Below are 27769 nucleotides of genomic sequence, written 5' to 3' on the forward strand. Positions count from 1 at the left end.
ATGAGGTCGACCGTGTATGCCGCCGTGCATGCCGGGATATGTGATGTCCCACTACAGCGGCAATTGGCGCGTTGTTTTGAACGAAAGATGGACTTGATACGTGCGCTGCAGTTGTTAAAATTAAGCAGTGTGTCTACAGGTATAGTTTCGTTTTTATCACGAGCATGTATTATGAACAGTTGCGAAATATTTTTTAAGACTTTCCGAGTGTAATTGTTCTGTTATAACGTTACCTCGAAATATGTTAAGTTGCGACTGACGCTGTCATCCCGGGGAATATTTTTTGGTCTCGGGTCATTATTTGTTATATGCGAGATATTTTTTTTTTCTATCAAAACATTTTGTTCTTCCATATCCTAACTCGCTTTCTCTCTTTTTTTAAAATCTAACGTTAACGTTTAACTATCCGTTCAAACTGCCATAGTAATTCGCACGATCATTGTCTATTTTGAAGCTTTGTTTGCCTGCTTCACGTTTAACGTTAGGCTTTATTAACCGCAGTGTAACTTACGTATGTTGTTGACTTGTTGAAATGTTTCAGCCTGGGTGGATGGAGTGTGGGATTTCGAGTTCACCGACACAGACCCTCTTGACCCCGTTATTGAGGAGGAGATAAATGAACACCCGAGTGTTTTTAAAACCGTTTATATGCAGCTTCTGAACTTCTCTAATGAGGATGATGACAATACACAGGTATAACTTGATGCTGCTGTTATTTCTTTCTGTTTTACGTCACCAAGTGCTTACACAAACAGTGAATCCGTTTTGTGATTCACTGCGGTGTAACCTTCTTATGATTTCTTGACCATGTTTTTTCCCCTATAGAATGTCTGGGTGGTGTTTGGTGAGAATGGTGTCTCTGCAAAAACTTTGGTGGCTGTCCTGTCCTACTTCATCCTTAGTGCTAAATCCAAAAGTCCCAGTCTCGAACAGAGACTGTATGGTCTACAGGCAGCCTCTCTGTACTTGTTGCTACTGAAAATACCAGGTCAGATTGCAACAGATTATTAATATTGAGCAAAAAAACAAACAGATTTCAGGTTGTTAAAGACATGTCGCCCACAATCAGAATCCTTACATAAAAGCAGATGTGATGTCATTTTAACATAACACTGTCAAAATGTCTCATTAGTTTATATTTAATGTTTTTGTCCATCATCAGGTAGTGTTGCAAATAAAGTGTACCATCAGATCCTTTTTGACACCTGTCTGAGCATGCCCCTAAAATGCTGGCCTCAAGACTCTGGCAAGAAACGCAAGAAGGATTCTGTGAAAAGCTCCCAAGGTGACCCCAAACCTGGAAAACGGTCCAAACCGCCAAAGAAAGCATTAGAAGAGGTATAGTATTTACATTTTTGTTTGTTGCATATGTGACATTTACAGTCATCATCTTTAAAAGTGCGTTTTCCCACTCTGACACATCCTTCAAAGTCTTAGACTCAATCTATCTGTCAATGATAGTGATGACAGTGGTCATGTAGTGCATATTTTTGTGTTTTGTTTCCCAACAGATGGAGATTGATGATGATGAAGATGATGCTGAAGAGGGGATGTACTTTTCTGCACAGGATTTGCTGAAACTAAGGGAGAGCATTGTATTGCTGGTTCGCACACTTCTAAAACTCCTAGAGAAAATTTCGCTTCGAGACAAGCCTCAGAGTGCTGACAGCTGTGTTCAGGTCTGTAAATAATGCGTGTCAGCCTCACTCAGCATTTCTGTTCTTCTTCTGGTAGTGTTAGGGATTAGGTACAGCTGTCATTTTTTGTTTTCTTCTTTTGAAGAGTAGATTACATGTTCTCAGAGCATATGGGTCTCAACAGAAAAGCATTGCTAAAGGGATAGTTCTCCCAAAAATTAAAATTTCTGTAATGAATGGTTGTTCTATCTGCTTTGTTACAAACATTCTTCCAAATATCTTCTTTTGTGTTCAGCAGAACAAAGAAACTCATACAGGTTTGGAACAACATAAGGGTGATTAAATGACAGAATTTTCATTTTTGGTGAACTATCCCTTTAATGTATAGATCTGAGTATGGTGGAAAATTTTTACATGTTGATATTGAAAGCAACATATTAAAACAACTATTTTTTTTAACATTATTTTAATCTTTCAGCTTTTTACTGAACTTACCAACTTTGAACCAGTCATTGGAGATCTGACATTCTCTCAGGAAAGGTAAATGCAAAATTAGAAAGATGAAGAAATGCATTACAGCATTATTTTAGTATTATATACTATTTTATTATATATTTATATTTAAAAAATATTTTTATTTCAGTTTATGCCATGGCAACATTTACAATATTGTAGTGTTTTTTTCTTTTCAAATTTAAACTTTTCATCTAATGTTTATGATTTATTTTTGATATTTTTTTTTCTTGTTTTAATATTCGTTTGTCAGGTCTGTGTTTTATTGGTTATTTTCTCCCCTCTACTCTTCCAATTTTCCGCAGCTTTACGCACACATTTTTTAGGCTTTTTCAAAGCTGAGGTGTGAACGACCAGGCTAAAACAAACAAAGAAAAATTATAGTTTTTGTTTTAGTTAATATATCAAAACTGATGCATTTCTTCTTAAGAGTCATTCACACAAATACATTGACTTTTTATCAAGATTTGCAGCCTTCTGAGTTTTATGTGTGTTTACAGAAATGTTGACCAATTAGAGAGTCTGCCTGAGATGTCCTATCATGGACTGGGGCTACTATGCTCGACCATTCATGGTGAAGGAGATGAGGTGAGTGGGGTTACTCCAAAAAAAACAACAACACTATTTTGAGTGCATAATTGTATTGCTTGATTATGGTGTGTTGTATTGTACAGTGTCGTCGCAGAGTATTCCGCAAGCTACTGTATGTGATTCTAATGATGAAAGCACAGGAGAGGTCCAAGCCATGTTTTCTTGCTCCATCTCAGGCTGTCTGTGGTGCCAGAGACCATGCCATCCTTTTCATTAGGTTAGTGACTCCACTCCAGCTGAATTTCATGTAGGAAAAGTGTTGGATTTACTTTGTCCCCCTCTATTTCTTCAGCATTGATGCTGTAAGTTGTTTCTATCTGAATTACTGTATATGTGTTCTAGTCATATTGTTGATGAGCAGAGGGAGGCCACATTGCCACTTCTACGGATCCTTGTGCAACACATCTGCCATCAGGTATATTTGATTTTAAAGAAATATTTAAAAAATAAATCATTTAATTTGAAAAATTTCAGTTTTGTCATTATTAACTCTTAGTACTTGAGGTTAAGGTTCTTAAGGTCATTAAGGTTCTTCGTACATCGCTTAATACATCTGAGATGATTGGATATATCCCAGATCTTCTAATCCTGATAACTGATATCTGGCTAATTTGGTTTTTGCGGATTGGATAAAAATATCTGGATTAATGTATCTAAAATTACTGCTCATTCTAGTGTTCCCTGAAGAGGGCAGATGCATTTATACTCGAAACTACAATCAGCAATGCAGTGATTGGCTGGCGTCCGTCAAGACAATGTAATGACATCATATAATTAAAAAAGACACCTGGCAAAAAACTTGACAAAGAAAAAACTAAACGAATTTCTGAACCTTTATAAGGAAACGACTAAACCAACATAAAAGTTAAAAAGTTTTGATGAACATGATTCATGAACATGATTTGTATACCCATACATTTTTATTTCAATGTTGTAATTCAATTTTTAATTCAATTTGAAACAGATTTCTTATGTGCCAGTATTAATTCAACTTTCTTAACAGTCAAGATCAAATTATCTGCATCTCTTGCGCAGCATCCAGGAATCCCATTAAATCCGTCATCACTCAAATTAATGCACGACCACTGATATTAGATCAGTGTGCATGACGCAGATTAACTGTACAACGTGTGTAAACCTCCAGTACAACTAAAAAGTAATTATTCCATCACAAATAAATCTCTCCATCAAGTGACTGTCTCTATAGCATTATAGGCACATTTTACACAACATTATATTATTATTTTCATATAAACTATATTATTATTATTGTTATTTAAGATTATAATTGCCCCTGGTTCAGTGAGGAACTCTTGTGGCTGGGAAAGATTTTAAGTATCACCTCGATGCAATCTAATCCTGTTTACATGAAATAAGATGATCCCGAGAAACGTAGCCACTATGTTAAGACTGTGTCTTAAGCACTAATTTATCCAACTAGCAATTAGTCAAAATGTAATGTCTTTCAAAATGTGTCTTACTTTTCTAATTCAAATTGAACCGATCTACCATTTTATGTAACTGATTTTAAAAAGTTATGACCAGTCTTAAAGAAAAAAATTAGATGACTTACTTTTAAGACCAGTCTAAGTGGTTTATGCAACCGGCCCCAGATCGTCAACAATCAAATCCTGCTGAATGGGTTAGCCACGTACGAGGAACGGGCCCCTAATCCTCATGTTGTTTCTAAAGTATGTTATTATTTTTTTTCTTGGAACACAAAATTAGATTTTCATAAGAATCTACATATAGTATTTACATATAGTATATACATAAGACATCATTATTCACTATCAGATAATTTATGCATGTCAATATGCAGCTCTCAAATCAAATCTCTGTGACCAAATATTACTACGTTAGACCAGAGTAGAGACTGTTTATAATTTTCCTTTTGAGTTGTACAGAACAACAACAGCTCTCAATTTGGGTGAACTAGTCTGTGAGGTTTCACCATTTATAAAAATATATAAAAAATCTTTGTAATTCCATGCAACTCCCTCTGTGTGTTTCAGATGGTTGAGAAGTCTGAATATCGAACTAGCGGAGCACAGGCTGTTGGCAAGCTGATGGCTAAGATGCCATGTCAGGACTACGCAGCCATTGTTAGATGGCTCTATAAGTTCTCCCAAAATAACAAGGTGAACAGTGTGACTATAACAGCCCCTTACTGATTTTTTTATTTAAGCACAACTTGTCATTTGCACAGATTATTTTATATTTTCCAATGCACTGGTCTGTTTCTATTGTATAACAAAAAAAATGTCTTTTCAGGTGGCATTTAGAATGTTTGCGCTTGATGTTGCCATGGTCCTTCTGAAGCAGAGTGAGAGGGATGTGGACGACACAGTGGACCCTGAGCTGGCCGTGTTCCTGTCTCACAGGTTCCTGGTCCATAATATAGTTTACAATCATCGTAATGACATCTCTCCCACAGTCAGAGGTCACGCATTGCACTGCCTGGCACAGTGTCTGGAGCTGGGTTCCCAGAATGCCACAAAATGTGTGCATGAGCTGTTCTCCAATAGTATGTATTTTATTACAGTACAATAACTGTACAGCTAAAATGTTTTCATATGAGGGAATTACACTGCCCGGCCCAAAAAAAGGGGGTCAGATAGGATTTAAATAGGCAAATGCTAAAGAGTCAATTATTGGATCATTATTGCAGTAATTATTATGTTTCTAGCATGTTATATGATTGGTAACAGTTCTTCTAACCCTAGTTGATGGAGTGTGGAGCTTTTCATTTCTTAAACAACCATGTAGGAAGACACACAATGGTTAAATTCCAGGATCCAAGATTTTGACCAAAAAAAGTGCACTTCTTGATGGAAATAACACCACAACATTTATTTCCATCAAGAGATGCATCAAGTTTTGGTCAAGATAATTTATTGAAAATGCCATGCAAGAGTCAAGCACTCTGTAAAGTCTACTTTAGGACATGAATTTACAGTCTGGACTCAGATGTGCTGATCCATGTGTAAAAATGATTCTTCATGCTCCCTCCCGACTATTGTTTCACAATTTGAGCCTGATGAATCTTGACATTGTCATCCTGGAATATGGCCACTATGTGTCTTCCTAGATGGTTGTTAAAGAAATGAAAACTCCACACTCCATTAATTAGGGTTAAAATAACTGTTGCCATTGCCAAACATATAGCATGCTAGAAATGTAATAACCACTACAATAATTATCCGATCTTTTTTTATTATTATTGGTCAGGCAGTGTATATTCTTTAGTTGTAACATGCAGTACATTTGAATGCTGATTAAGCTCATTCTTTTTTCCAGCAGGTGCTCAGACTATGCTGGATTCAGCCCGTTCTGAGCGTAAGATCGTATTTTGGAATTTAAAATTAAATTAGGGAAAGGTATTTTTATAGTCAGTAATGGTTCACTTTGTGTAATATTTTTTTAGAAACTCTAAAGAGAAGAGAAACGGTTCAGAAAACCGCCCTGACCTTCAGAACCATTGAGCTTACAAAACACAAGAGCATGACAACAACACACAGGAGCAGTATGAATACTTCCTTACAGAGTAAGTTCAACATAAATAGGCCGTGTCATTTTAAATGAAAACTTTTACATAACGGACTTTCTTTATTATTGTTTCTTTATTTACTTTTAGATGAGGACACAATGGCTCTATTTCAAAAGCATGTCAGTGATCCAAAAACTAATGCTAGAAAAAGTGCCCTGGAGGTAGGAAATGCATTGTACACTTTGTAACATTTCACATTTTGCCTATATTATACTTCTAATATTAAATTCTCTTGCAACAGAACATGGGTCTTATTTAATTTTTTACTCTATGTGACCACTTTCCACCCTCTGGCTTTTTTTTGCTGAATTACCCAATAATTATTACTGTTTGTGATTGCCAGATCTTTGACCTTCAGGTACTGGTGTAGCTCACTGTAGGGTTGGGTCACAGTGGGCGTTTAGTCGTCCAGCTGTCATCTTATTCAATAATCTGGAAGTTTTTTAGCTGTACTTTAGTTGTTAGATGGTTTTCTACAAGAACTCTTTTGAGAAAGCCATTTTTTTTTTTCAAAGCCACTGCAACTGTAGCCTTGCGCATTCAAATATTGTTTTTAACCCATTTTTGTAGCTTAATCTCCATATTTTTTTGTGTGTGAAATTTTAGCCTCCCTGGACTGGGAGGGAGCTTTGCATTGTTATTGTAGATTATGTTTGCATGGTAAAAAAATAATTTAATTTCAAAAGATAAATAAAATGCTGTACTTCTGTAATATGGGCCTGATCATATATACATTACCTTTTAAATCTTTGGAGTCTATAAGATTATTTTTTACACAAATTATGCATTGATTAAAGTTACAGTAAATACAGTGTATTTCATTGTATTGCACATTGTTATAAATTCTATTTTAAATAATGCGGTTCTTTTGAACTTTCTATTCATCAAACTCAAAGGATCCTGAACAAAAATGTATCATTGTTTCCACAAACTTACAGCAATGTTTACTGAACACCAAATAAAATAGCCCTCAAATAATATAATTATTACTAAATAATCATGTGTTATTGTATTACTGAATATGTATTGTAACAATGTAATGTGTATTACTGAATATCATGTGATATTGAAGACTGGAGTAATGGCCATTGAAAATTCAATATGCTTTAATAATAATAGATTTTATTTATAATGCACTTTTCATTCCGAAGAATCTCAAAGTGCAACGGGGGGAGACAACAAAAAATGAATAACAAGTAAAAATATAGAATACTACAAACAATCAACCAACACAGAAAACAGAACAGAAACAGAGCTGATGGTGAACAGAAACAGAGCTGATGGTGAACAGAAAACAGCTGATGGTGGAAGTCGTGTCTGTTAGCTCCGCAGCACAGTGTGGTCCACTCCATGTTTCAGATTTCTGTCATCGGGACAGTGTGTCCCGATGACATTGCCGAGGCACGACAGCTGAAGACCAGATGATGGGTCTTCATGACGATTCAAAAGATGGGGATCGCTGCAGCACCATGCAGGAGGCAAAACATTTTTCCGGGCACTTCTGTGGACACACCGGGGTCGGCGCAGAAGTCCAAGCCGCTCCACGGCCGCAATGCAGGACAGAACAGCGGCGCAGCCGAGAAGCAGAACATCCCAACATCATGCCGGACGCCGATGACGATGCCCCGGATGACGCTAGCCCGGTGCAAACTTCAGCCACCATGCAGCTTAAGCCCAAGGGAGACCACCAGTGAGCAGCCGCGGCGAGAAACATCAAATGTCCTCCAAACCAGAACCAACCGCAGCAATTCAAACATAAACATTAGAGAAGCGGTGGAAAATGGCGAAACAACGAACAACATCCTCTCAGTGGCTGCCAGCAATCAGCAACAGTCCCAATTGTAGCTCTGACTGTTAGACTAGTCACAAACATAAGGAAATAAAATAAAATCTAAATCTAATAGTACATTAACATGATTTGTGGGTGGAGAAGCGGCGAACAGACAATGCCAGCGTCCTCTCCCCCACGTTGCCTAGCAACCTCCAAAATCTTAAAAAAAATGCAAAAAAATACATCTCAAAATACATCGCTATCACAGAAATAAAAAGATAATAAATATTTATTTTAATTAAAATATAATAAAGTTTATTAAATATAAATAAAACTTTAAACAAATTGTAATAATAATTGTAATTTCATAATATTACTGTTTTTACTATTTTTGATCAAATAAATGCAGCCTTGGTGAGCATAAGACAACTTTAAAAGAAAACAGAAATCTTACTTTAAATTGTGTGGAGTTGTGTGCAAGGCACACATGTGCAATTTTCATTGTCTAAAACAGTATAAAGCAAGTAGTTGTACCTGATCATTTGTCTTTCATGTTTTTGCATAGACCGTCATGAGTCTGCTGAAGCATGGAGTGATCACATGCAGTGTGGAGAATCTGAGTATTCTGTCAGAGCGCTGCAGGGATCCTGCTGTCTCAGTGAAGAAGAAAGCCATGCAGTGCCTTATGGACCTCCTCGCTGTAAGCACCCCCTTCCAACCCTCACATTACAACATTTTTGTTGTATTAAACAGTTGGAAAAATGCTCTCTCTATCGGTTTTGATGACCAATAAAATTATTAGCTAGTCAAAACAGCATTTTAATGTTAACTGAGGTCATGCTTAATTTCTTATACTAGAGTTTTTAAAACGTGACATTTTTTTCCTCAGGACTGATCTTCAGCTGCTATTTTAGCTTTCTCTTAACAAAAATATAATAATCATATTTGTTTACCCACAAAATATTATCATGAGTATTATCCTTTTCTTTAACACCTGAAAATTGGTGATGGCTTCACCAATAAGAGTTTGCCATATCTCTTAAGTCCTATTAACACCAAGTTAGTTAATTAAAACTAACTATTAGCTTTCACACCAATGCACAGTTCTGGTTAATAGAAGCACGCACTGCAGTTTTGTCGTCTGCCACTTTAAATGTTCAAGGATTCTCATCGGCTGCTAATGTTTTTATTGTTGTGTCATGTTATTGAATGTAAAAAATCATTGTGAAATTGATTCCAAACATTATCATAATCAAAGATCTTCTTTATAGAAAGACGGTGCACTCGTATAACTATGAACTGGGGAAAGTGCAATATGGCAAAATAAGTTCCACCTTCCAAATAAAAAATTCAATTTTCAAATATGAATTTTAACCGCAAGCTTGATGAGCAGCTTTGGAGAATTTTCCCCATTCAAAGAGACAGAAGCTGTACTTGCATGATTAAAAATGGCTGCCCAAAAATGTAAAAGATGGTCACAGAGTGAAATGACTCGTCTGAAAAGGACTCATACCGGTAGTTGTGGTAACAATTCTGCTATTCTTTTACATTTAAAATGATTATTAAAACCATCTTTATCGTTTTATCTTAGCTATCATGCTAATGGACCTTTAACCTCTTTAACACTGCTAAGACAAGTGCTAGTTTAGTTATCCAACATCTTATAACCCTCTTTATTCAATCATGTGTCCAGGCTCTGCCTGAAAATAAAGAGGTGCAGGAGGCCTGGTTGAGAGGAGTGTTACCGGCTATCATGGACTCTGAGAGCTCTGTGCAGGAGAAAGCTCTAGAGTGTCTGGACCAGGTCGTCATCACTCACATTAAGAATCAAGGCAAATACCTGGATGGTGACACCTCTCAGAGGCTGGCCTGGGATTTACTGGGACTGATGTGTGAGAAGTGTCAAGACCTAAGGTTAGTTATACATTGTCCTAACCATCTTTGACTAGCACTGTGTAACTTGTCTCCCCCTTTCTTTGCTTTCATTGTTTTATTTTTATCCTCCTCCACATCTTTCTCTTCTGTAGCCGGTATTTCAGCAAGGCTTTCAGCGTGTGGGCTTCTCAGCAGAAGTTCACTCCTGCCTTTGTGAACAGTTTGCTGTCTCACACAGAGGGAGAGAGGGCCGCTGCTGCCTGGCTGCTGTTAGCTAAAATTGCCAGTTGCTCCCCTAAACTGAACTACACCACAGTTTTGGATACCTGGGAGAATACAATCAGGTCAGAAAACAGCTGAGGAAGTGACATGTGAATTGTTGTCATCAAACCTCATGGTAAACGTGCAGACAGTTGTAAGGCAAAGAGGTCAAAGAGTACATAGTTTTATAGTAAATTATTATTTTAACTGATGGACATTGTGTAAATGGTGTTTGCGTGCTTTGCATGTGATTTTGTTCTAAAATATTTGTTTTTAAATAGTTCAAATTTAGTATTTGTTTTAATTATCAGGTCACCGGTTGTTTCTGTTACAATGACCTGTCATATCTTGAGCGTTATGGGTGACATTGCCTCTAATCTCAATGATGACACCAAGGCCAGAATAGTAGGTAAGTGTTGTGTGTCAGCCAGGACTGAAATTATTGTAAATGCAACAATTATGTACAAATTGTGATAATAATTAAAAATTGTCGCCATTGGTGACTGGTGGTGTGGTTTTGTCTTACTTGATCTGGTGAGGTGGCATTCGTTTATTAAATCTTTGGGGAAGAGACGACTGTCAGTTTTTACTGTCAGTTTCTTGTACCCTTGCTGAAAAACAAAATAAATAAATAATAATACATTTAAAAAAATCTCACTTACCCCAAACCCATCTAATTACCATCTAATTCATCTAATTACCTACTGGATGTTCACGTTAACTGGTAAATCAGTTAGTTACGCATTCACAACACACTTTGAATTTTGATTCAAATACATTACAACTGTGTGCATATTTTACCTGTGTAGATGATCTGATGGGCTGGTTAAAGACTTTCAGCCTGCCTTTGGAGGTGATCAACTCCTGTGTGGATACTCTGGTCAGGTTTGGAAGATCAGACAACACTCAGGAAACATTGGTAAGATCATACTATTGCCAAGAAGCTTTTGTTAGATGTCTCTTATTTATACTTTAATTCTTTGTGTGTGTGTGCGTGTGTGTGTGTGTGTGTGTGTGTGTGTGTGTGTGTGTGTGTGTGTGTGTGTGTGTGTGTGTGTGTGTGTGTGTGTTCAGAGGTTCCTGGATAGTTTCTGTGGAGAGCTGGTCTCTGTGTGTGAGACTTATCTGTCTGGTGTCATTCTACAAGAGAAAGGAACTACGGACATCAACGAAGACCTTCTGGTACAGACAGCCTTTATTAAAGGGGTTAAATCACACTTGTTTTCATTGAGGCCCACATATAACATTGAAGTTTTTGCAGCAAAAACAATCTATTTAGTCATATTTAGTCAATCATTATTTTCTGCTGCCGCAGATGAGTAGCTGATCATTTCTTCAACAAGCAGACAGGCAATCTGCCGAATTTAAACTGTTTAAGATGCTGGGAAGAAGCTGTTCCTGTGCCTAGATGTTTTAGGTCAATGGGCATTAGAACATCTAGGCACAAGAACAGCTTCCTCCCAAAGGCCATTTCCCTCTTAAACATTGAAATGCCTTTTAAAGGAGTGGTTGCATGCGATTTCACTTTTTTAACTTTAGTTAGTGTGTAATGTTGCTGCTTGAGCATAAACAGTATCATAGTAAAATTCAATGCAAACTGAGATGTCTTTTAAAGTTATGGTAGTTTATTGCCTACAAAAACGGCCGGTTTGGAGCTTCTTCCCAGGTTGGTGACATCATAAACCCTTGCTATTAACATAAACACTGTCCCAGATGTGTCTTCTGCCTGTAATGGTAAGGGGCGTGGCATTTCCAGATAACCTGTGCTTTGCACTTCAGCCAATAAAAATACATGAAACTACATTTGGCCATCTAACCAATCTAAGACCATTCTGTTTTTCTGAGGGATGGGCTTCATAGAAGCTGAGTGTAAATGGAAGGGTTTTCACAAATCGGATGGTCTCATCAGTAAAAACCACAAAATGACCAGGTGTAAACAGACCCATAGCTTTATGGTTAATGTAGTATTTAACAGTTTTTAACCACTCAATCCTTCAGTCACAGCCACTTTATAATAAACCTGCATTACATTGTGAAAGAAATCACAAAACTATTGCTGTTGAAATTTGCCAACCACACTTTAAATGATCATGAACCTTGATAAAAGGGAACATACTTTAAATTGCATTTAACTTTAAAATAAGACTGGTCCCAGCGACCACACCTTGTTAAAAGCATTAAATAAAGTGATCTATTATAAAAAAAATATTCTGTCCTCTGTATCTCAGGTGAAATATCTTTATACACTTGGTGTCACTTCTCTCCATTGTCCATCTAAAGTGGGGAAGAGAATTTTCCTTCTTGTTCAGTCTGTTCTAACTCCCTCAGAGCAGCTAGGTAAGCCCATGAAGTTTTTTAATTTATTTTTTTGCTTAGTATGGTGTCAGTTCAGTAAATCTCAAACATCCCAGAGTTTTTCAGAAAATAATTAAGCATAGTAAGCATAGACTAAGTTGTTTTTATTCTGTGTTATCTTTCAGTTCCTGCTGAAGGACAAGAACTGCCTGCTAGTCAGCCTCTGTCTCAGTTCAAACCCAATTCCATGCCAACAGTGGTCCGTGCTCATGCTGTTATCACATTAGGTGTGAACCATTTTTCAAATTTTTCTTTTTTTAGTTTTTTGATATGAATGTTACCCAGCTGTCAGAAAGTGAAATAATAGTTCGCTCTATGTCATAGGTAAGCTTTGTTTGCAGCACGAGGAACTGATGTTGAAGTATCTCCCTGTGTTTGCGCGGGAGCTGGAAGTAGGCACGGAGCTGGCTGTGCGCAGTAACGTGGTGGTGGTGATGTGTGACCTTTGCGTGCGTTACACCAACACAGTGAGCCGATATATCCCAAACATCTCAGCATGTCTGAGAGACAAAGAACCCATTGTCCGAGAACAGACCCTCATCATGCTCACCAACTTACTGCAGGTGCTGACGCAAACCTGTGATCAGACCCTCCAAGCACCTCTTTTTTTTGTCTAGCTTTGTCAGAATCTTGAAATATGAATCTTGAAAATCTCTGAATTGTTATTTTTTGTTCTTCAACAGGAGGAATATGTAAAATGGAAAGGTGCGCTGTTTTTCCGCTTCGCTTTTGCTCTTGTGGATCCAGATCCTGCCATTGCAGAGTAAGAAATATGGCCTCACAAAAAACAAAAACAAAACATGTATTAGGCTGCAGTGTCCTTTTCCATTTAATCTAACTTTGTTTGTTTTTGTTGTTTAGTCTCTGCGAGTACTGCTTGGTTGACCTCCTGCTTAAGAAGAGTCCCCTCATGTTTTCTCAGCATTTCATTGAGTGCATTTTCCACTTCAACTCTTATGAGAAACACAAGAAATACAATAAATTTACTCAAACGGAGAGGTACATTCTGAAATTATCCATCGTATGAAGCTGTATATGTTTTCTTTTTTTCAGTGGTTTGCAAGAAACAATGTTTAATTTAATCTACTGATGTGGAATGCTATGAGTTTTGAAAATGTGTTTGCTTGTTTGTTTTCTGTCAGTGAGAAATGCAGGTTTTCACTGAGAGGACAGCAGAATCAAGGCAAACGCTTCAGGATCTACAGGTTCCTATTGAAAAACTTTACAGATGAGCAACGCTTCAATATCTCAACCAAAATCTGCCAGGACATTCTTGGTGAGAGACGTTTGTGATTGATTGCGTGCTGTTTTTTTTTTTTTTTTTTTTTAATGTAGTTTCTTATGTAGTGAAAGCACTTTCAAACAGTGCAAGTTGGTGCATTTCAAGGGTGAAGATGAGGCTGAAAAAGCAAAAAATGTATTAATCTAACTGGAAGTTCTAAGGAAAATACCAAGCATTTATTTTCAAAGATGATATTCAAAAGTCAAGAACATTGAAAACAAGCTTTTTCCAAAGTCTTTGTTAGCTCAGAATAGAGTGCTAGCCCCACCTGATCCACCGATTTACATTGATTTGACCCTTACAGATGCCTTTCTTTTCCAGCCAGTTTTGTGGACTCTGAGCTGCCTCTGGACTCTCAGGGCTCGGAGTTGCTTGCAGATACATTTGACATCCTCTCCATGAAGGAGATGAAACTGACAGCCATGAGCGGCCCAGCAGCAGGAGAGGAACCTCAGGAGGATGAGATGGCCATGGCTAAAGCTGTTATACAGGTGGCCCAGAAAAAGTTGGTCTCCCAGGTGAGAGAACTTTGTGAGTGTTGATTCTGGAAGCTGTCAAAAAACAAAAAAAACAAACCTATATATATATATAATCAGATCTTTTTTGAACTTGCCATCTGTTTTATATGCAGGTCCAAAAGAGAAACTTTGTGGAGAATGTTATTCCTATCATCATCAGCCTGAAGAACATGCTGGAAGAGCAGCACTCACCTGTCCTGAAACACCTTATGGCGTACCTACAGGTGATGCATATAGACATGATTAGATATATAGCTAGATATTATAGATAGATAAGGGATGTGCCTCCCCACCTACTTCTTTAAATAAATTAGTTAATAATAATTTTTCTACATACACATATGTATATAAAAACTACTACATTTTTTACACAGTTTCTGTTACAATTAATGTATACATTATCTAGATTTTATCAAGGTGAAAATTGCACAAGTTCAGTCAAAAGTTTATATTAAAAACTCATTGTAATTAGGTAAACCTCTGGGGTTTTTTTTGTTGTTTTTTTGTTACAATTTGATCCAATAGCAGAAGATAGTTCATGATGGTGGAAAAATTATAGAGAGATTGATTATGGTGGTCAGAAAAGTGAAAGATGTCAAATTTGCTGGCAGCCTGCCACTCCCTCCGACATTGTATTAGAAACAACCATGCAGTAACATTAACTAGTTAATTTAAAGCTAAAGGTAATATAACAATATATTCTGTGAAAAGGGTCCATTACTTTACACAGATTCATCGGACATGTGAACTCATCCTTGTGGTAGTTGTAGTACTTATGTAACAATGTTTTAATCTATTGACAGATTGAAAGCACACAATAAACAAAATAATTAAGACATTAACTCCTGGTTTCACAGACAAGGCTTAAGTCTAGTCCCAGTCTAAAATGCATGTTTGAACTGTGTTAACTGAAAGCAACTTGCACTGACATATCTTAAAATATGTCGTGCCATTGTTTTGTCTCAAGATTCACACCAGTAATGTTTTCTAAGGCACATTAATAAAAGCTAGTTAAAGTACTAGTTCACTTTAAAATAAAAATTACCTCATGATTTACTCACCCTTAAGCCATCCTAGGTGTGTTCGACTTTACTCTTTCTGATGAATACAATCCTGACGCTTCCAAGCTTTATAATAGCAGTGAATGAGGCCCATGATTTTTAAGCTCAAAAAAAGTGCATCCATCCACAATAAATGTACACCACACGGCTCCAGGGGGGTTAATAAAGGCCTTCTGAAGCAAATTTATTGGGTTTTTTTTGTAAGAAAAAATATCCATATTTAAAAGTTTATAATGTAAAATATCTAGCTTCCGCCAGGCTGCCTTCTGTACTCAACTTACAAAGCAAGGGTAACGCCTCTTGCAGCTCAAAACGGTTACACTACATCCAACGTCAAATGTTGCGCAAGTCAAGCTTTTTTCGTAAGTTGAATATGGAAAGTGGTCGCTAGATATATGATTTTATAACGTTTAAATATGGATATTTTTCTTACGAAAACCCATCAATTTGCTTCAGAAGGCCCCTAGAGCTGTGTGGATTACTTTTATAATGGATGAATGCTCTTTTTTGAGCTTAAAATTTGGAAGCGTCAGTATTTTTATTAATATATTTATTTATCCCTTTTTATTAATATAACTATGATTGTGTTCACCTGAAAGAAGAAAGTCCCTAGGTACTCCTATGATGGCTTCTGGGTGAGTAAATCTTGTGATAATTTTAAAGTGAACTAATCCTTTAAATGCCCTAATTGACCTAAACCCTAATTCTGGCTGTTTGTGAAACCAGGCCTAAATTATATAAATTTACCCGTACTTTAAAAAAAAAAACAGACAATTTTTAAATCCAGAGAGAATATGAGGTAATGGATCATTGATGTTCTGTGTTATTAATACCATCACTATTAGATTGTGTTTTTGACTCAGTTCTTCATTTCAGATGCCAAACACCTTTTTTGCCACAAAACAAAGTATTTTTATTTTCCCACAAGCCTTCTGTTTATGTGTTTATTAAAGGTGACCATGCAGGACTATCGTTCAGAAGTGAAGGAGCTGTTTGCTGCTGATGAGCAGTTGGCTGCAGAGGTGGAGTATAACCTGAAGCAGTTTGAAAAGGAAAAGCAACAACAAGAGCAACAACAAATGGAAAAAGAATTGGCCAACTTCACAATGTCACCCCGACAAAACGTGAGTCAAACGTACATATGCATCGAAACGTAGCATACATTTGACAACACAGCCTTTACAGCTGGTTTTTGATCTTTATCTTTTTCTTTCCTCTGTTTCTCTGCCTTACCCATTCTTCTTTAGGGTAATAACATGGCTTCTCCTGCTCGGGCAGCAAATGTTGGGAGGCAGACACAAAGGGGAGGTTTTGCCACCCCTCAACATCCTCATGCTAATAAAGGACCCACACAAACCCCTAAATCGGCTGATGCTCTGAGGTAAAACTGAGCCACATCAAGAACAACAGATAACACTTCTTTTTTTTTTTTTTTGTTAGACATCACCAATATCAATATAATAATATCATCCACAGTACACTGTATCAATAAAAAAGGCAAGTGTTATGATGAATAATTGTTCTTTCTCTCAGGCGCCGAACATATGCAGGCATGCTTACTCCAGTCAGGAGCAATTCGTCCCCTACAGTGTTTTCAACAGGTAAACCAAAAACAGCCTTTTGTTTTGTTAGCAACTAACAATGATATTGCTGAAACAGAACAACACAGATCAGCCATTTCTGGTGTGAATTATTATGATTATGATTATTATTATTATGTATGGATAAATCTGTAATACAAAAATTAATCATAAAACTTAAAGGGAATTTTAGATTATATATTTGAATCTCTATAATATATTTTACATATGTATAGAATAAAATAAAATCTCTCTTGCTCTCTCTCTCTCTCTCTCTCTCTCTCTCTCTCTCTCTCTCTCTCTCTTTCTCTCTCTCTCTCTCTCTCTCTCTCTCTCGACAGGACGAGGAAAACAGATAGGGAGAGCCATTAGTACTCCACAAGGTAAGAGTAATTCATTTGGACATCTCCCATAATTACAAAAGTCCATTCTTAGGGGAGCTGCCATTCAATTGAGCTCTCTTCTGATTCTTTAAAGCGAGCATCAATGAAGTGACATTTGGAGAGCAAGTCAGTGCCATCTGCAATGAATCTAGAAGAGGTATGGTTTTGCAAATTGTCATTCACATTTAGTCTGGGTGTCAGAGCTATAACCTGTGGTGTTCAAATGTTTTAAATCATTCAAGGCATTTGGAAGGTTGTCAATATGTTGAAATGTATACCTAGTTACAGGTAGCAAAGATGTGTTGGAAGAAGAGTGTGTTCTACATCTGATGTCACCAGAACAACAGTAAGTTCATACATTTAATCATGCACTGAGAGTTGAGATGAATTTACATTTATTAATTTAACACATGCTTTTATCTAAAGTGACTTTAAAATGAGTAATGCAACACGCGCCTCATCTAGACATCAGCAGAGATGTCTGTAAAAATGTTGGTTGTACTTTGGCTCTGCGTGATTGTGCGGACTGCGGATGAATATATGATTATCCTGCTGCTCATAAATCAGTCACCTACTAGGTTTAAGAAACATAACTAGTTTAGATGGAAAGGATATCATGCTGAGCAAAAACGGGTCCCTTTAAATGTAAATGAGCTGGTGCTCCTGGCCCCCTTTTCACAAGAGAACAGGGCTTCAAAAGCTCATGCTCCAATATGCTAGCAACATTAAAACTGGACAATCTCATGCACTGAAAATTTCAGCCTTACATCTCAGTCTTATATGTTCAGTCATCGGACTCGTTTATGAATTACGGAGATGGTGAGATTTGTTGTCTTAACTTCACATGCTTTTACAAATTTTATAATTCCCACTTCTAAAGTCATGATTACGAGCTCGTCACATTCATGTGGGCGACTTCATAAACCATTCATTTGCAATTGAATCAGCGTCTTTAAAGACAGTGCTTTTGATTTATGGGATTGAGTGTGAAAAATGAGTATGTGGATTTTTAACATTTATAGGCTGGTTGTTCTCTCACGCTGCAGACCCACGTCTATGTTCAGTGAATCACCTTATAAAAGTCAATTTTGCATAATAGGTCCCCTTAAAGGGATATTTGACCCAAAAATGAAAATGTGATGTTTATCTGCTTACCCCCAGTGCATCCAAGGTGTTGGTGTCAAGTGATGTATGTACGAACTTTCCCATAAAAACAATCCTGACGTGTCTAAAATAGAAATACTTTCAATAGGCTTACCATAGTGAATCGGGGTAAGACAAAACATGTTTTGGAAAAGTCATATGATGTATTGACTCATAATTTAAATGCTGTTCATTTGGAACAAAGGAAAGTTATGTATTATACCTTCAAACTTCAACACCCATAAGCAAATACAGTATTGTTCAAAATAATAGCAGTACAATGTGACTAACCAGAATAATCAAGGTTTTTCGTATATATTTTTTTATTGCTACGTGGCAAACAAGTTACCAGTAGATTCTCAGAAAACAAATGAGACCCAGCATTCATGATATGCACGCTCTTAAGGCTGTGCAATTGGGCAATTAGTTGAATTAGATGAAAGGGGTGTGTTCAAAAAAATAGCAGTGTGGCATTCAATCACTGAGGTCATCAATTTTGTGAAGAAACAGGTGTGAATCAGGTGGCCCCTATTTAAGGATGAAGCCAACACTTGTTGAACATGCATTTGAAAGCTGAGGAAAATGGGTCGTTCAAGACATTGTTCAGAAGAACAGCGTACTTTGATTAAAAAGTTGATTAGAGAGGGGAAAACCTATAAAGAGGTGCAAAAAATGATAGGCTGTTCAGCTAAAATGATCTCCAATGCCTTAAAATGGAGAGCAAAACCAGAGAGACGTGGAAGAAAACGGAAGACAACCATCAAAATGGATAGAAGAATAACCAGAATGGCAAAGGCTCAGCCAATGATCACCTCCAGGATGATCAAAGACAGTCTGGAGTTACCTGTAAGTACTGTGACAGTTAGAAGACGTCTGTGTGAAGCTAATCTATTTTCAAGAATCCCCCGCAAAGTCCCTCTGTTAAAAAAAAGGCATGTGCAGAAGAGGTTACAATTTGCCAAAGAACACATCAACTGGCCTAAAGAGAAATGGAGGAACATTTTGTGGACTGATGAGAGTAAAATTGTTCTTTTTGGGTCCAAGGGCCACAGGCAGTTTGTGAGACGACCCCCAAACTCTGAATTCAAGCCACAGTACACAGTGAAGACAGTGAAGCATGGAGGTGCAAGCATCATGATATGGGCATGTTTCTCCTACTATGGTGTTGGGCCTATTTATCGCATACCAGGGATCATGGATCAGTTTGCATATGTTAAAATACTTGAAGAGGTCATGTTGCCCTATGCTGAAGAGGACATGCCCTTGAAACGGTTGTTTCAACAAGACAATGACCCAAAACACACTAGTAAACGGGCAAAGTCTTGGTTCCAAACCAACAAAATTAATTTAGTGATTCACAGGATTGCTAAATCCCAGAAAGAAAATAAATGTTTGTACAAAATACTTTTGAGTTTGTACAGTCAAAGGTAGACACTGCTATTTTTTTGTACACACCCCTTTCAACTAATTCAACTAATTGCCCGATTGCACAACCTTAAGAGCGTGCATATCATGAATGCTGGGTCTTGTTTGTTTTCTGAGAATCTACTGAACCTACTGGTAACTTGTTTGCCACGTAGCAATAAAAAATATACTAAAAACCTTGATTATTCTGGTTAGTCACATTGTACTGCTATTATTTTGAACAATACTGTATCTTAGAAGTATTGAATGGAGCATGAAGTTATATTGTTAACATTTAATTTTTATTCCACTCTTTAGAAAACCAGTACCCAGGCAGTGGAATGTGGAATCCCCTCTTGTACAAAAACTGAGAAGCAAGAAAAGGCTTTAGAGAATGTTTATCTGTGCATTTATTATGATGTAGTATGTAATAATTATACCTTTCAGTTCACTGTACCTTTATAACAAGCCCTCTTTATTTCACTTTTCTCATGATAACTTTTTGTTTTACTGTTTCGTCTTTTTGTCTTGTTTGTAAAAAGGTAATGTTATTAAATGATTTGATACTTTGGATTGTATTATGTGGATTTCCTCCAGACCTGGTTGTTTGAAATGTACTCAATGTGTCTGAAATTCGCAATCTACTATCCATTGATATCAGTAGAGAAAGTGTGGCAACTAATGACTGTATGGAGCAGATTTATCACACATTGGTAGACAACAGTGTTCTGTTTCTCTTATGATGCCTTAGTAAAACATTAAAGTAAACAAAAAGAAAGTCTTTGAGAGGTTTACTTATTTAAAAAAAAAAAGTCATGCTAGTGACTTTTTTTAAGGTGTCCATCTACCTGTCACATGATTTCGTGTGTGCTAATCACTGATATTATCATTTGTGCCATCAGAGTGGATTACCAGTGTTTGATGTCTTTATTGTAGATGAAGTGGATTAGATTTATTTGTCAAATTAAGAGACGTGTCAGATGCTTAAATGTAGGGACAACTTTCATTCAGTGCTTTAATGTTTAATACAGCACCTGTATGTATAAAGTTTGATATAAGAATAAAGTTTGATATATTCTTTAAATACCAATGAATATTTGCTATTTAAATTGCATGGAGTTTTTACTGTTATAAAATTGATTTTTGAGTCAACAGAGCTGAGAGTCATAATAAATATGAAATTTACAATATGTACTGTAAAACAACATATGATCAGTCATAATAAGCAATAAAAATACACAAATAAAGAAGAGCGCACAGTTCTGCTAATGCTGCGCATGAAGGCTTCTCTATACAGATAAATCTGACATTTTTCTCTGAAGAAATGTATCTGTTAGTAATTAACATACTAAAAGTCTTGTGTCTATTGTTTGTTGCACTAAATATGTGTATACACTAATCATAGTTATTTTTGGGATTTATATTCAATACGTTCAAAACCTGATGATCATGTTAACCAGCATGAATTGAGAATATTCCAAATAGCATCTCGTGCACTTTCTTTAATTTACTTTTAGTACAGTTTCCGCTTACTTCCACACGGGGGAGACAGACAGCTTTTAAAATCTGTCCGGGGCATTAGAGGGGTTTTATCCAGACTGTTTAAAAAAAAAAAAAATTCTGACAACATGGAGAAATAAAGTTAACTGTCTTAAAGGTCTAAAGTTTAGATTTGGTAAGCTTTTTAATGTTTGTGCGTGGATCATTCATTAAAATATATATATATATATATATATATATATATATATATAATTTATTCTTGCAGATATCTGCTTTTTTATTTTAAACCAAAGCATAGTATATAAATTAAATAAATAAATATTTCAATCATAATGATTTTAGTAAAATTATATAAAATAATAGAATATCAAGAACAGGAAATGCTGCTTTATCCTAATGTTTTGTCAACTATTTATATTTTGCTTCACGTAATTTAGACAGACAAAGAATATTATTTGCTATAATCTCTGTGAACTCTGGTGTACTCGTTATTACCGTATTTATGTATTTTTTATGATTTATTCTACTATTTATTATTCTGCTGTTTGGTAAATCGTGTTTACCCTTTGCTGAATCAAGCTGATTGGCTGTTGCTAAGAGGTTGCTAAGAGAGATCTAGACGCGTCGGAGTGAAGCACCCTGGGAAGTATAACGTTTTCAGCAAACAAAAATGAAGGCATGTATATATATTTTAATATTTAAAATCACGTAATGTCCTATTGCATTTAAACCGATTATCGCTATTTGTGCTCATGTACTTTCGCGAAGGTGATCTTAAAAGCCTCACGTATAGCATTAGCACGATGGCTAGTTAGCTCAACAGCAGTTTGTCTTTTACCAGTGAAAATAAACGCATGCAAATAAACGTGAACGAACCGCGAAATACGGATTATCTCAACCTTTTTGTGTCTGCTAATAATTTAAATGTTATTCAAAAGGACTGGGCAGTTGTTACATTATCTTTGTTGATAGTTTTTTGATTTGTTGTAATTTTTTTACCCTGATATTCTATGGCTTCAGTTTATTAATGCATTGCAATGATTTGAGACTTGTTTTGTTGCTCGTCAGCGTGTTTTCACGCTGTCAGAAAAGTCCTGGTCTGGATCATGTTTGCAATACAAATGGCAGAAAACTGTAGGAAACTATCTTGCAGTTGCAGGGTGAGTAACTATACTAATTTATATAGGTAAGAAGTGTTCATTTTTCTTGGCAATGTTTGAGTGAAATATTTTATATATCCACAGCCCTGACAATTTTGTAAAAATCTTTGATCGGCATGGACAGAAGGTCAATGAGTTAAATCTCCCAGGGTAAGTGAGCATTCAGGCATGTTCTGTCTCATATATAGTTAAAAATATTTAAAGATGGTATGTAATCGTGTTTCTTTATAACTGAATAGCTGTTCTCTTTTTGCAGTTGCTCATATTTGCGTGTTTTTGTGCAGGAATTGTGTATCTCTTGACTGGGATAAAGATGGTGATATCTTGGCTGTGATTGCTGAAAAGTCCAGTTCCATTCACTTGTGGGATGCAAATGTTAACAAAACCTCTCAGCTAGACAGTGGCATGAGGTGAGTGATGGGATGAGAGAGGAAATGTGTTATTGAATAAATAAATCAGATTTGTTTTTGAGATTATTTTTCGGGTACCATTTTTGGGTTGATATAGAGACCAGATGTCCTTCCTACTCTGGTCCAAAACTGGGCCTCTGTTGGCTGTTGGCACATCTAAAGGAAACCTTCTCATCTACAACCAGCAAACCTCACGCAAGATTCCTGTTCTGGGTAAAATATATTTATTAAAAAAAGTGTGAATAGCTCTCATCATATATTTATTTCTCAGTATACTGTATATGTATGTGAAACAGACAAAACATTTCCAAAGGAACAGAAAATGTTGCATACGTACAAAAAAATACATTCTATTGTTAAAAATATGCAACTTTCACCATACAATTTTTAATATGCTTCACATGTATTTTGGGCTGACACACAAAATAATTTTCTATATGGAATACACTCTGTAAATTATTATCAAATATATATATATATATATATATATATATATATATATATATATATATATATATATAATAAATTTATTTATAATGCACTTTATATTAAACAAAATCTCAAAGTGCTAATATATATATATATATATATATATATATATATATATATATATATATATATATATATATATATATATTTTTTTTTTTTTTTTTACTTCAAAACTTTTAAAAGTCTATCTTTCGCTCTATTCTACTATTATTATTTCTACTATTATTTTGGGCAAATAATTATTATTATTTTTACATGCATATTGTGTGTATATGTAGGTAAGCACACAAAGAAAATCACATGTGGCTGTTGGAGCTCTCACAACCTCCTGGCGTTAGGCAGTGAAGACCGCAGCATAACCGTCAGCAACCACGAGGGAGACACCATTCGACAGGCACGTGAGGATCTGTCAGAGCGAGGTCCTGTATTGTTGTATGTATAGATTTAATAGTTTAAAATGTTGTTTTCCACTCTCTTTCTTGCCTTCAGACCTCTGTGAGAGCAGATCCTGCAGATGTTCAGTTCTCAGTGATGAAAACAGATGAGAGGTCATCTCCAGGAGAAAGCACTGTATGTTGACATGCTCATTTTACTTGAATTTTACACTGATTGTACTTATGGGTAGAGGTGAACGTATGAGCATAATCTTGTATTATGAGTAATTTTATACCACAGTAAAATTCATATTAATTATTAATATTAACTATGAAATATATAGTTGTGGTCAGAATTAGTGGCACCCTGGTAAATATGATCAAATATGGCTGTAAAAATAAATCTGCATTGTTTATCCTTCTGATCTTTTATTTAAAAAAAAAAAAAATCTAACCTTACATTGAAGTAAAATAATTGAAAGTGGGGGGTAAATCACATTATAAAATAAATGTTTTTCCCTAAAACACATTGGCCATAATTATTGGCCCCCTTTTATTAAATACATTTTGCAAACTCCTTTTGTCAGGATAACAGCTCTGAGTCTTCTTCTAATGCCTGAAGAGAACAGACCTAATGGAAGATCCAACCACGGCCCATTATAAGATTTCTAGCTGAGGCCGTCAGGTTTTTTATCTGATGGTATTTGCTAGAATGCATGATACCATGTATCTAAATAAGATGTCCTGGGCCTCCAGCTAAAAAATAAGCCCAAAATATAAGAAATCCAGCTGTATTTTTTAACTCTGGACATGGTGTACTTTTTTATCCCTGTTTGCACCAAAGTTCAAACCCATCTGGTGGGTTTGCTGCCAAAATCTCTTTTTATGGTATAATCTGACCATAGAACCATGTTCCATTTTAAATGTCCAGTGGTGTCTAACAACTCCTTTTGGCCTTGCATTAAGACAATATAGACACATGTCCTCTTTCAGTCAGATTTGTAACATCTTTAGTTGATTGGAACCTCTTAATTACAGGGTTCCTACGCAGTTTGGAAAAGTATGGCCAAATAAAGCAGAATATGGAAAAATATTGCAATTCCAGACTATTGACCCTATTTAGTTTTCTATAATAAAAAACAAAAAAAATATGCAGACTTTTTAATGTGAGCACGAGAAACCATTAAACTTGGCAAATAGGACAATACATACTAAGCCACCTGCACCATCAGCCCATTTTGCTGTGTGGATGCTTGGTTGCCACAGAGTATGTGTTAAAGCAGACCTAAGGTGTTGAAATATGATGTACTGCCCAAACAAAAGCCACATTTTGAACACTTTTCTTTTGTATAGTACCAGTCTTTTAGGGTGCGTTCACACTTGTCATGTTTGGTTCGATTAAAACGAACCCTGGTGCGGTTGCTCGGTTAGTGCGGTTCATTTGAACATATGTGAACGCTGCCATCTGAACCCTGGTGCGCACCAAACAAGCGGACCGAGACCGCTAAAAAGATGGGTCTAGGTCCGCTTCCAAACGAACTCTGGTGCGGTTCGATTGATATATGAACGCAACACGGACCAAAGACATGTAAATGAACCAAAAACAGGACGCAATGTCACAAGATGCCACGCATAATGCAGCTGATTTGACGCCGCGGAAAGATCGGTGTATCCAAAATGAGAAACTTTAACGTTAGAGGGCAAACGTGGAGCAACGAGGAAGTGCCTAATCAATATTTGGTCAGACGAGCATGTTTCGAAAATGCTAGAAAAAACACACAAAAAGCATACCTGGCTCTTCTCATCAAAGTTCCTGTGTTGCCCATTATTAGCAGATAGCCTACAGACGACAGAACGGCCGTCTCTTTTGCATAAGAGTCGCCCGTCTCTTTTCTGCACAACGGAGGACATCCTGCTGCTGTTTTGAATGTTTTGAACATTTTATGAGCTCTTCATGAGTTCTCAGCGGGTAAAAATAATGCCATATGTACACGCATAAAATGATCGCGTTTAATCCAGCACACAGCGTTGTTTTGAACATTTCATGAGCTCTTCATGAGTTCTCTGGTAAAAAATAATGCCATATGTGTTACACGCATAAAATGTTCGCGTTTAATCCAGCACACAGCGTTGTTTTGAATGTTGTGAACATTTTATGAGCTCTTCATGAGTTCTCTGGTAAAAAATAATGCCATATGTACACGCATAAAATGCCCGCTCGTGTAATCCGCACACAACATTGTTTTGAATGTTCGGTAAACGAGCTCCTACGTCATATAAGCCGACCAATCAGGTTGTGACCGTCTCCCTGTGCCTTTGGTTCGGTAAATTTAGGTTCGCTGTTAAAAATGCCCGTGTGAATGCTAAGCGGACCAGGACTATTATGTTTGTTTTTGTTTTTTGGTCCGGACCAAACGAACCGAACTACAAGTGTGAACGCACCCAAAAGTCTCAATATTAAAAGCTGTGTCCCAAGCACACAAATATAATGTTTTTATTATCATTTTATGTAGTCTATTTGACAGTTGCACGTTTTTTTCTCTTTTTTGGAGTGATTCCAATCATATTTCAAACCATCATGTTGAACAGTGCGCATCTAAAGTGTCTCCGCTAAAGGAAGTGGATTATTTATTGGCTTTAATATATTTTTCAATAACATTAAAAATGAACATATATTGGCCAATACCGATATGGTGAACAATACATTGTGCATCCCTAGAATGAACAATTTATGTTAAATATGGTCTGAAAATCTACAGAGAGGTTTGTACATTTGATTCTGGAAATGTATGGAATTTAAAAAAAAAGGAAAATGTGTAGGAACCCTGTAATTATTGCCCTTATGGTGGAAATGGGGATTTTCAATGCTTTAGCTATTTTCCTACAAACTTTTTCTATTTTGTGAAGCTCAACAATCTTTTGCTGCACATCAGAACTAGATTTTGTGGTTTTACTCATTGTGATGAATGATTAAGGGAATTTGGCCTTGGTGTTTCCTCATGTTTATACTCCTGTGAAACAAGAAGTCATAGCTGGACAATTTCATGTTCCTACTCACCCTGGTGAGCTAGAAAATGTAAATATTAATTGGAATATACTTGGAGATATTTTACTCCTAAAAAATATTCTAGGGGTACCAATAATTGTGGCCAATGCGTTTTGGAGAAAAACATTTATTTCATAATGTGATTTTACTCCGACTTTCCCTACTTTTACTTCAATGAAAGGTTAGGTCATCAGCCATTACTCCAGTTTACAGTGACAGAAGACTGATCACAAATGATTTTTCAGAAGTCATTCTAATTTGCTGATTTATCAATGTAGGAAACTGCTGCACTGCTTAATATTTGTATAGCCTTTTATATTTTTCTCAGTATTCTTGAATGAATAAAAAGTAAAAGAAAAACTCCATTTATTTAAAATGAACTGAAATATATTTTATTAAAATAATTCAATACTTTTATTTAGCAAGGATGTGTTAAATTGATATTTTTTTATAATTGTAATAATCACAATATGGGATTATGCTGTAAATGAATTACTTAATGTAAGGTGCTTCTTTTTTTGGTTATTTTCTCTTTATTTTAAACCTGATGGATCCAAATAAGTCTGGCATTACTTTACAAACAGTGAAACTAAACTTCCTCCAGCTCTCTATTTTTTACGTTGTTTCATAAGTAAATGAGCAAATATTTCTACAAATTGATTGGTTGATCTTTAACTTACAGGTGAGTGTGGCTTTGGGTAAGAAGACCCTGTTTCTTTTTAACCTTAATGATCCCGATAACCCTATAGAACTGGCCTTCCAGCAGCGCTACGGCAACATCATCTCCTACCGCTGGTACAAACACACACCCGCACTCACACCCACAGATGTACAAAAATGTGTAAGTGTCTGTTTTAACTCTTTGA

General features: G+C 36.2%; 2 protein-coding genes across 4 annotated transcripts in view; both read left to right on the forward strand.

Annotated features, from left to right (window-relative positions):
* The first annotated feature begins 37 nt into the window (after positions 1–37).
* ncapd3 (non-SMC condensin II complex, subunit D3) lies at positions 38–21024 on the forward strand. Of its 2 annotated transcripts, none has more exons than XM_067441751.1 (35): positions 38–139; positions 542–693; positions 826–988; positions 1163–1338; positions 1512–1679; positions 2116–2177; positions 2651–2738; positions 2825–2958; positions 3084–3156; positions 4757–4882; positions 5016–5268; positions 6045–6080; positions 6169–6288; positions 6379–6452; positions 8628–8762; positions 9756–9976; positions 10090–10281; positions 10510–10607; positions 11008–11117; positions 11273–11380; positions 12427–12535; positions 12679–12780; positions 12878–13116; positions 13237–13316; positions 13415–13552; positions 13696–13829; positions 14157–14353; positions 14467–14577; positions 16368–16538; positions 16662–16795; positions 16948–17015; positions 17336–17377; positions 17472–17534; positions 17660–17723; positions 20243–21024. In XM_067441751.1, exons 1-35 carry the CDS (start codon positions 88–90, stop codon positions 20313–20315), a joined length of 4266 nt encoding a protein of 1421 aa, XP_067297852.1. In that variant the 5' UTR covers positions 38–87; the 3' UTR covers positions 20316–21024. The 2 variants fall into 2 exon arrangements, with proteins under 2 accessions (XP_067297852.1, XP_067297851.1); XM_067441750.1 differs by having other exon boundaries at positions 6042–6080; positions 20243–21023.
* Positions 21025–22017: 993 nt separating this feature from the next.
* wdr19 (WD repeat domain 19) overlaps positions 22018–27769 on the forward strand; it is a 63609-nt gene continuing 57857 nt past the window's right edge. For both annotated transcript variants that reach the window (XR_010904773.1, XM_067441752.1), the window contains exons 1-8: positions 22018–22100; positions 22493–22584; positions 22669–22734; positions 22869–22994; positions 23092–23207; positions 23762–23877; positions 23973–24053; positions 27586–27698. Coding sequence is in view for 1 of the 2 variants with exons in the window: in XM_067441752.1 (XP_067297853.1) it covers positions 22095–22100; positions 22493–22584; positions 22669–22734; positions 22869–22994; positions 23092–23207; positions 23762–23877; positions 23973–24053; positions 27586–27698 (716 nt within the window). In the remaining variant the exon portion in view is untranslated. The remainder of the gene's footprint in view (positions 22101–22492; positions 22585–22668; positions 22735–22868; positions 22995–23091; positions 23208–23761; positions 23878–23972; positions 24054–27585; positions 27699–27769) is intronic.

This window comes from Pseudorasbora parva, chromosome 4 (assembly GCF_024679245.1).
Source record: "Pseudorasbora parva isolate DD20220531a chromosome 4, ASM2467924v1, whole genome shotgun sequence".
NCBI classification, from domain to species: Eukaryota; Metazoa; Chordata; class Actinopteri; order Cypriniformes; family Gobionidae; genus Pseudorasbora; species Pseudorasbora parva.

What these genes read in the sequence shown, in the direction of transcription:
- ncapd3 (XM_067441750.1), top strand. Translation starts at nt 88, where the DNA reads ATGGACTTGATACGTGCGCTGCAGTTGTTAAAATTAAGCAGTGTGTCT. An exon ending in AGTTCTCCCAAAATAACAAG is followed by an intron (nt 4,883 to 5,015) that starts GTGAACAGTGTG and finishes ATGTCTTTTCAG; the next exon opens with GTGGCATTTAGAATGTTTGC. An exon ending in ACCTGGGAGAATACAATCAG is followed by an intron (nt 10,282 to 10,509) that starts GTCAGAAAACAG and finishes TTTAATTATCAG; the next exon opens with GTCACCGGTTGTTTCTGTTA.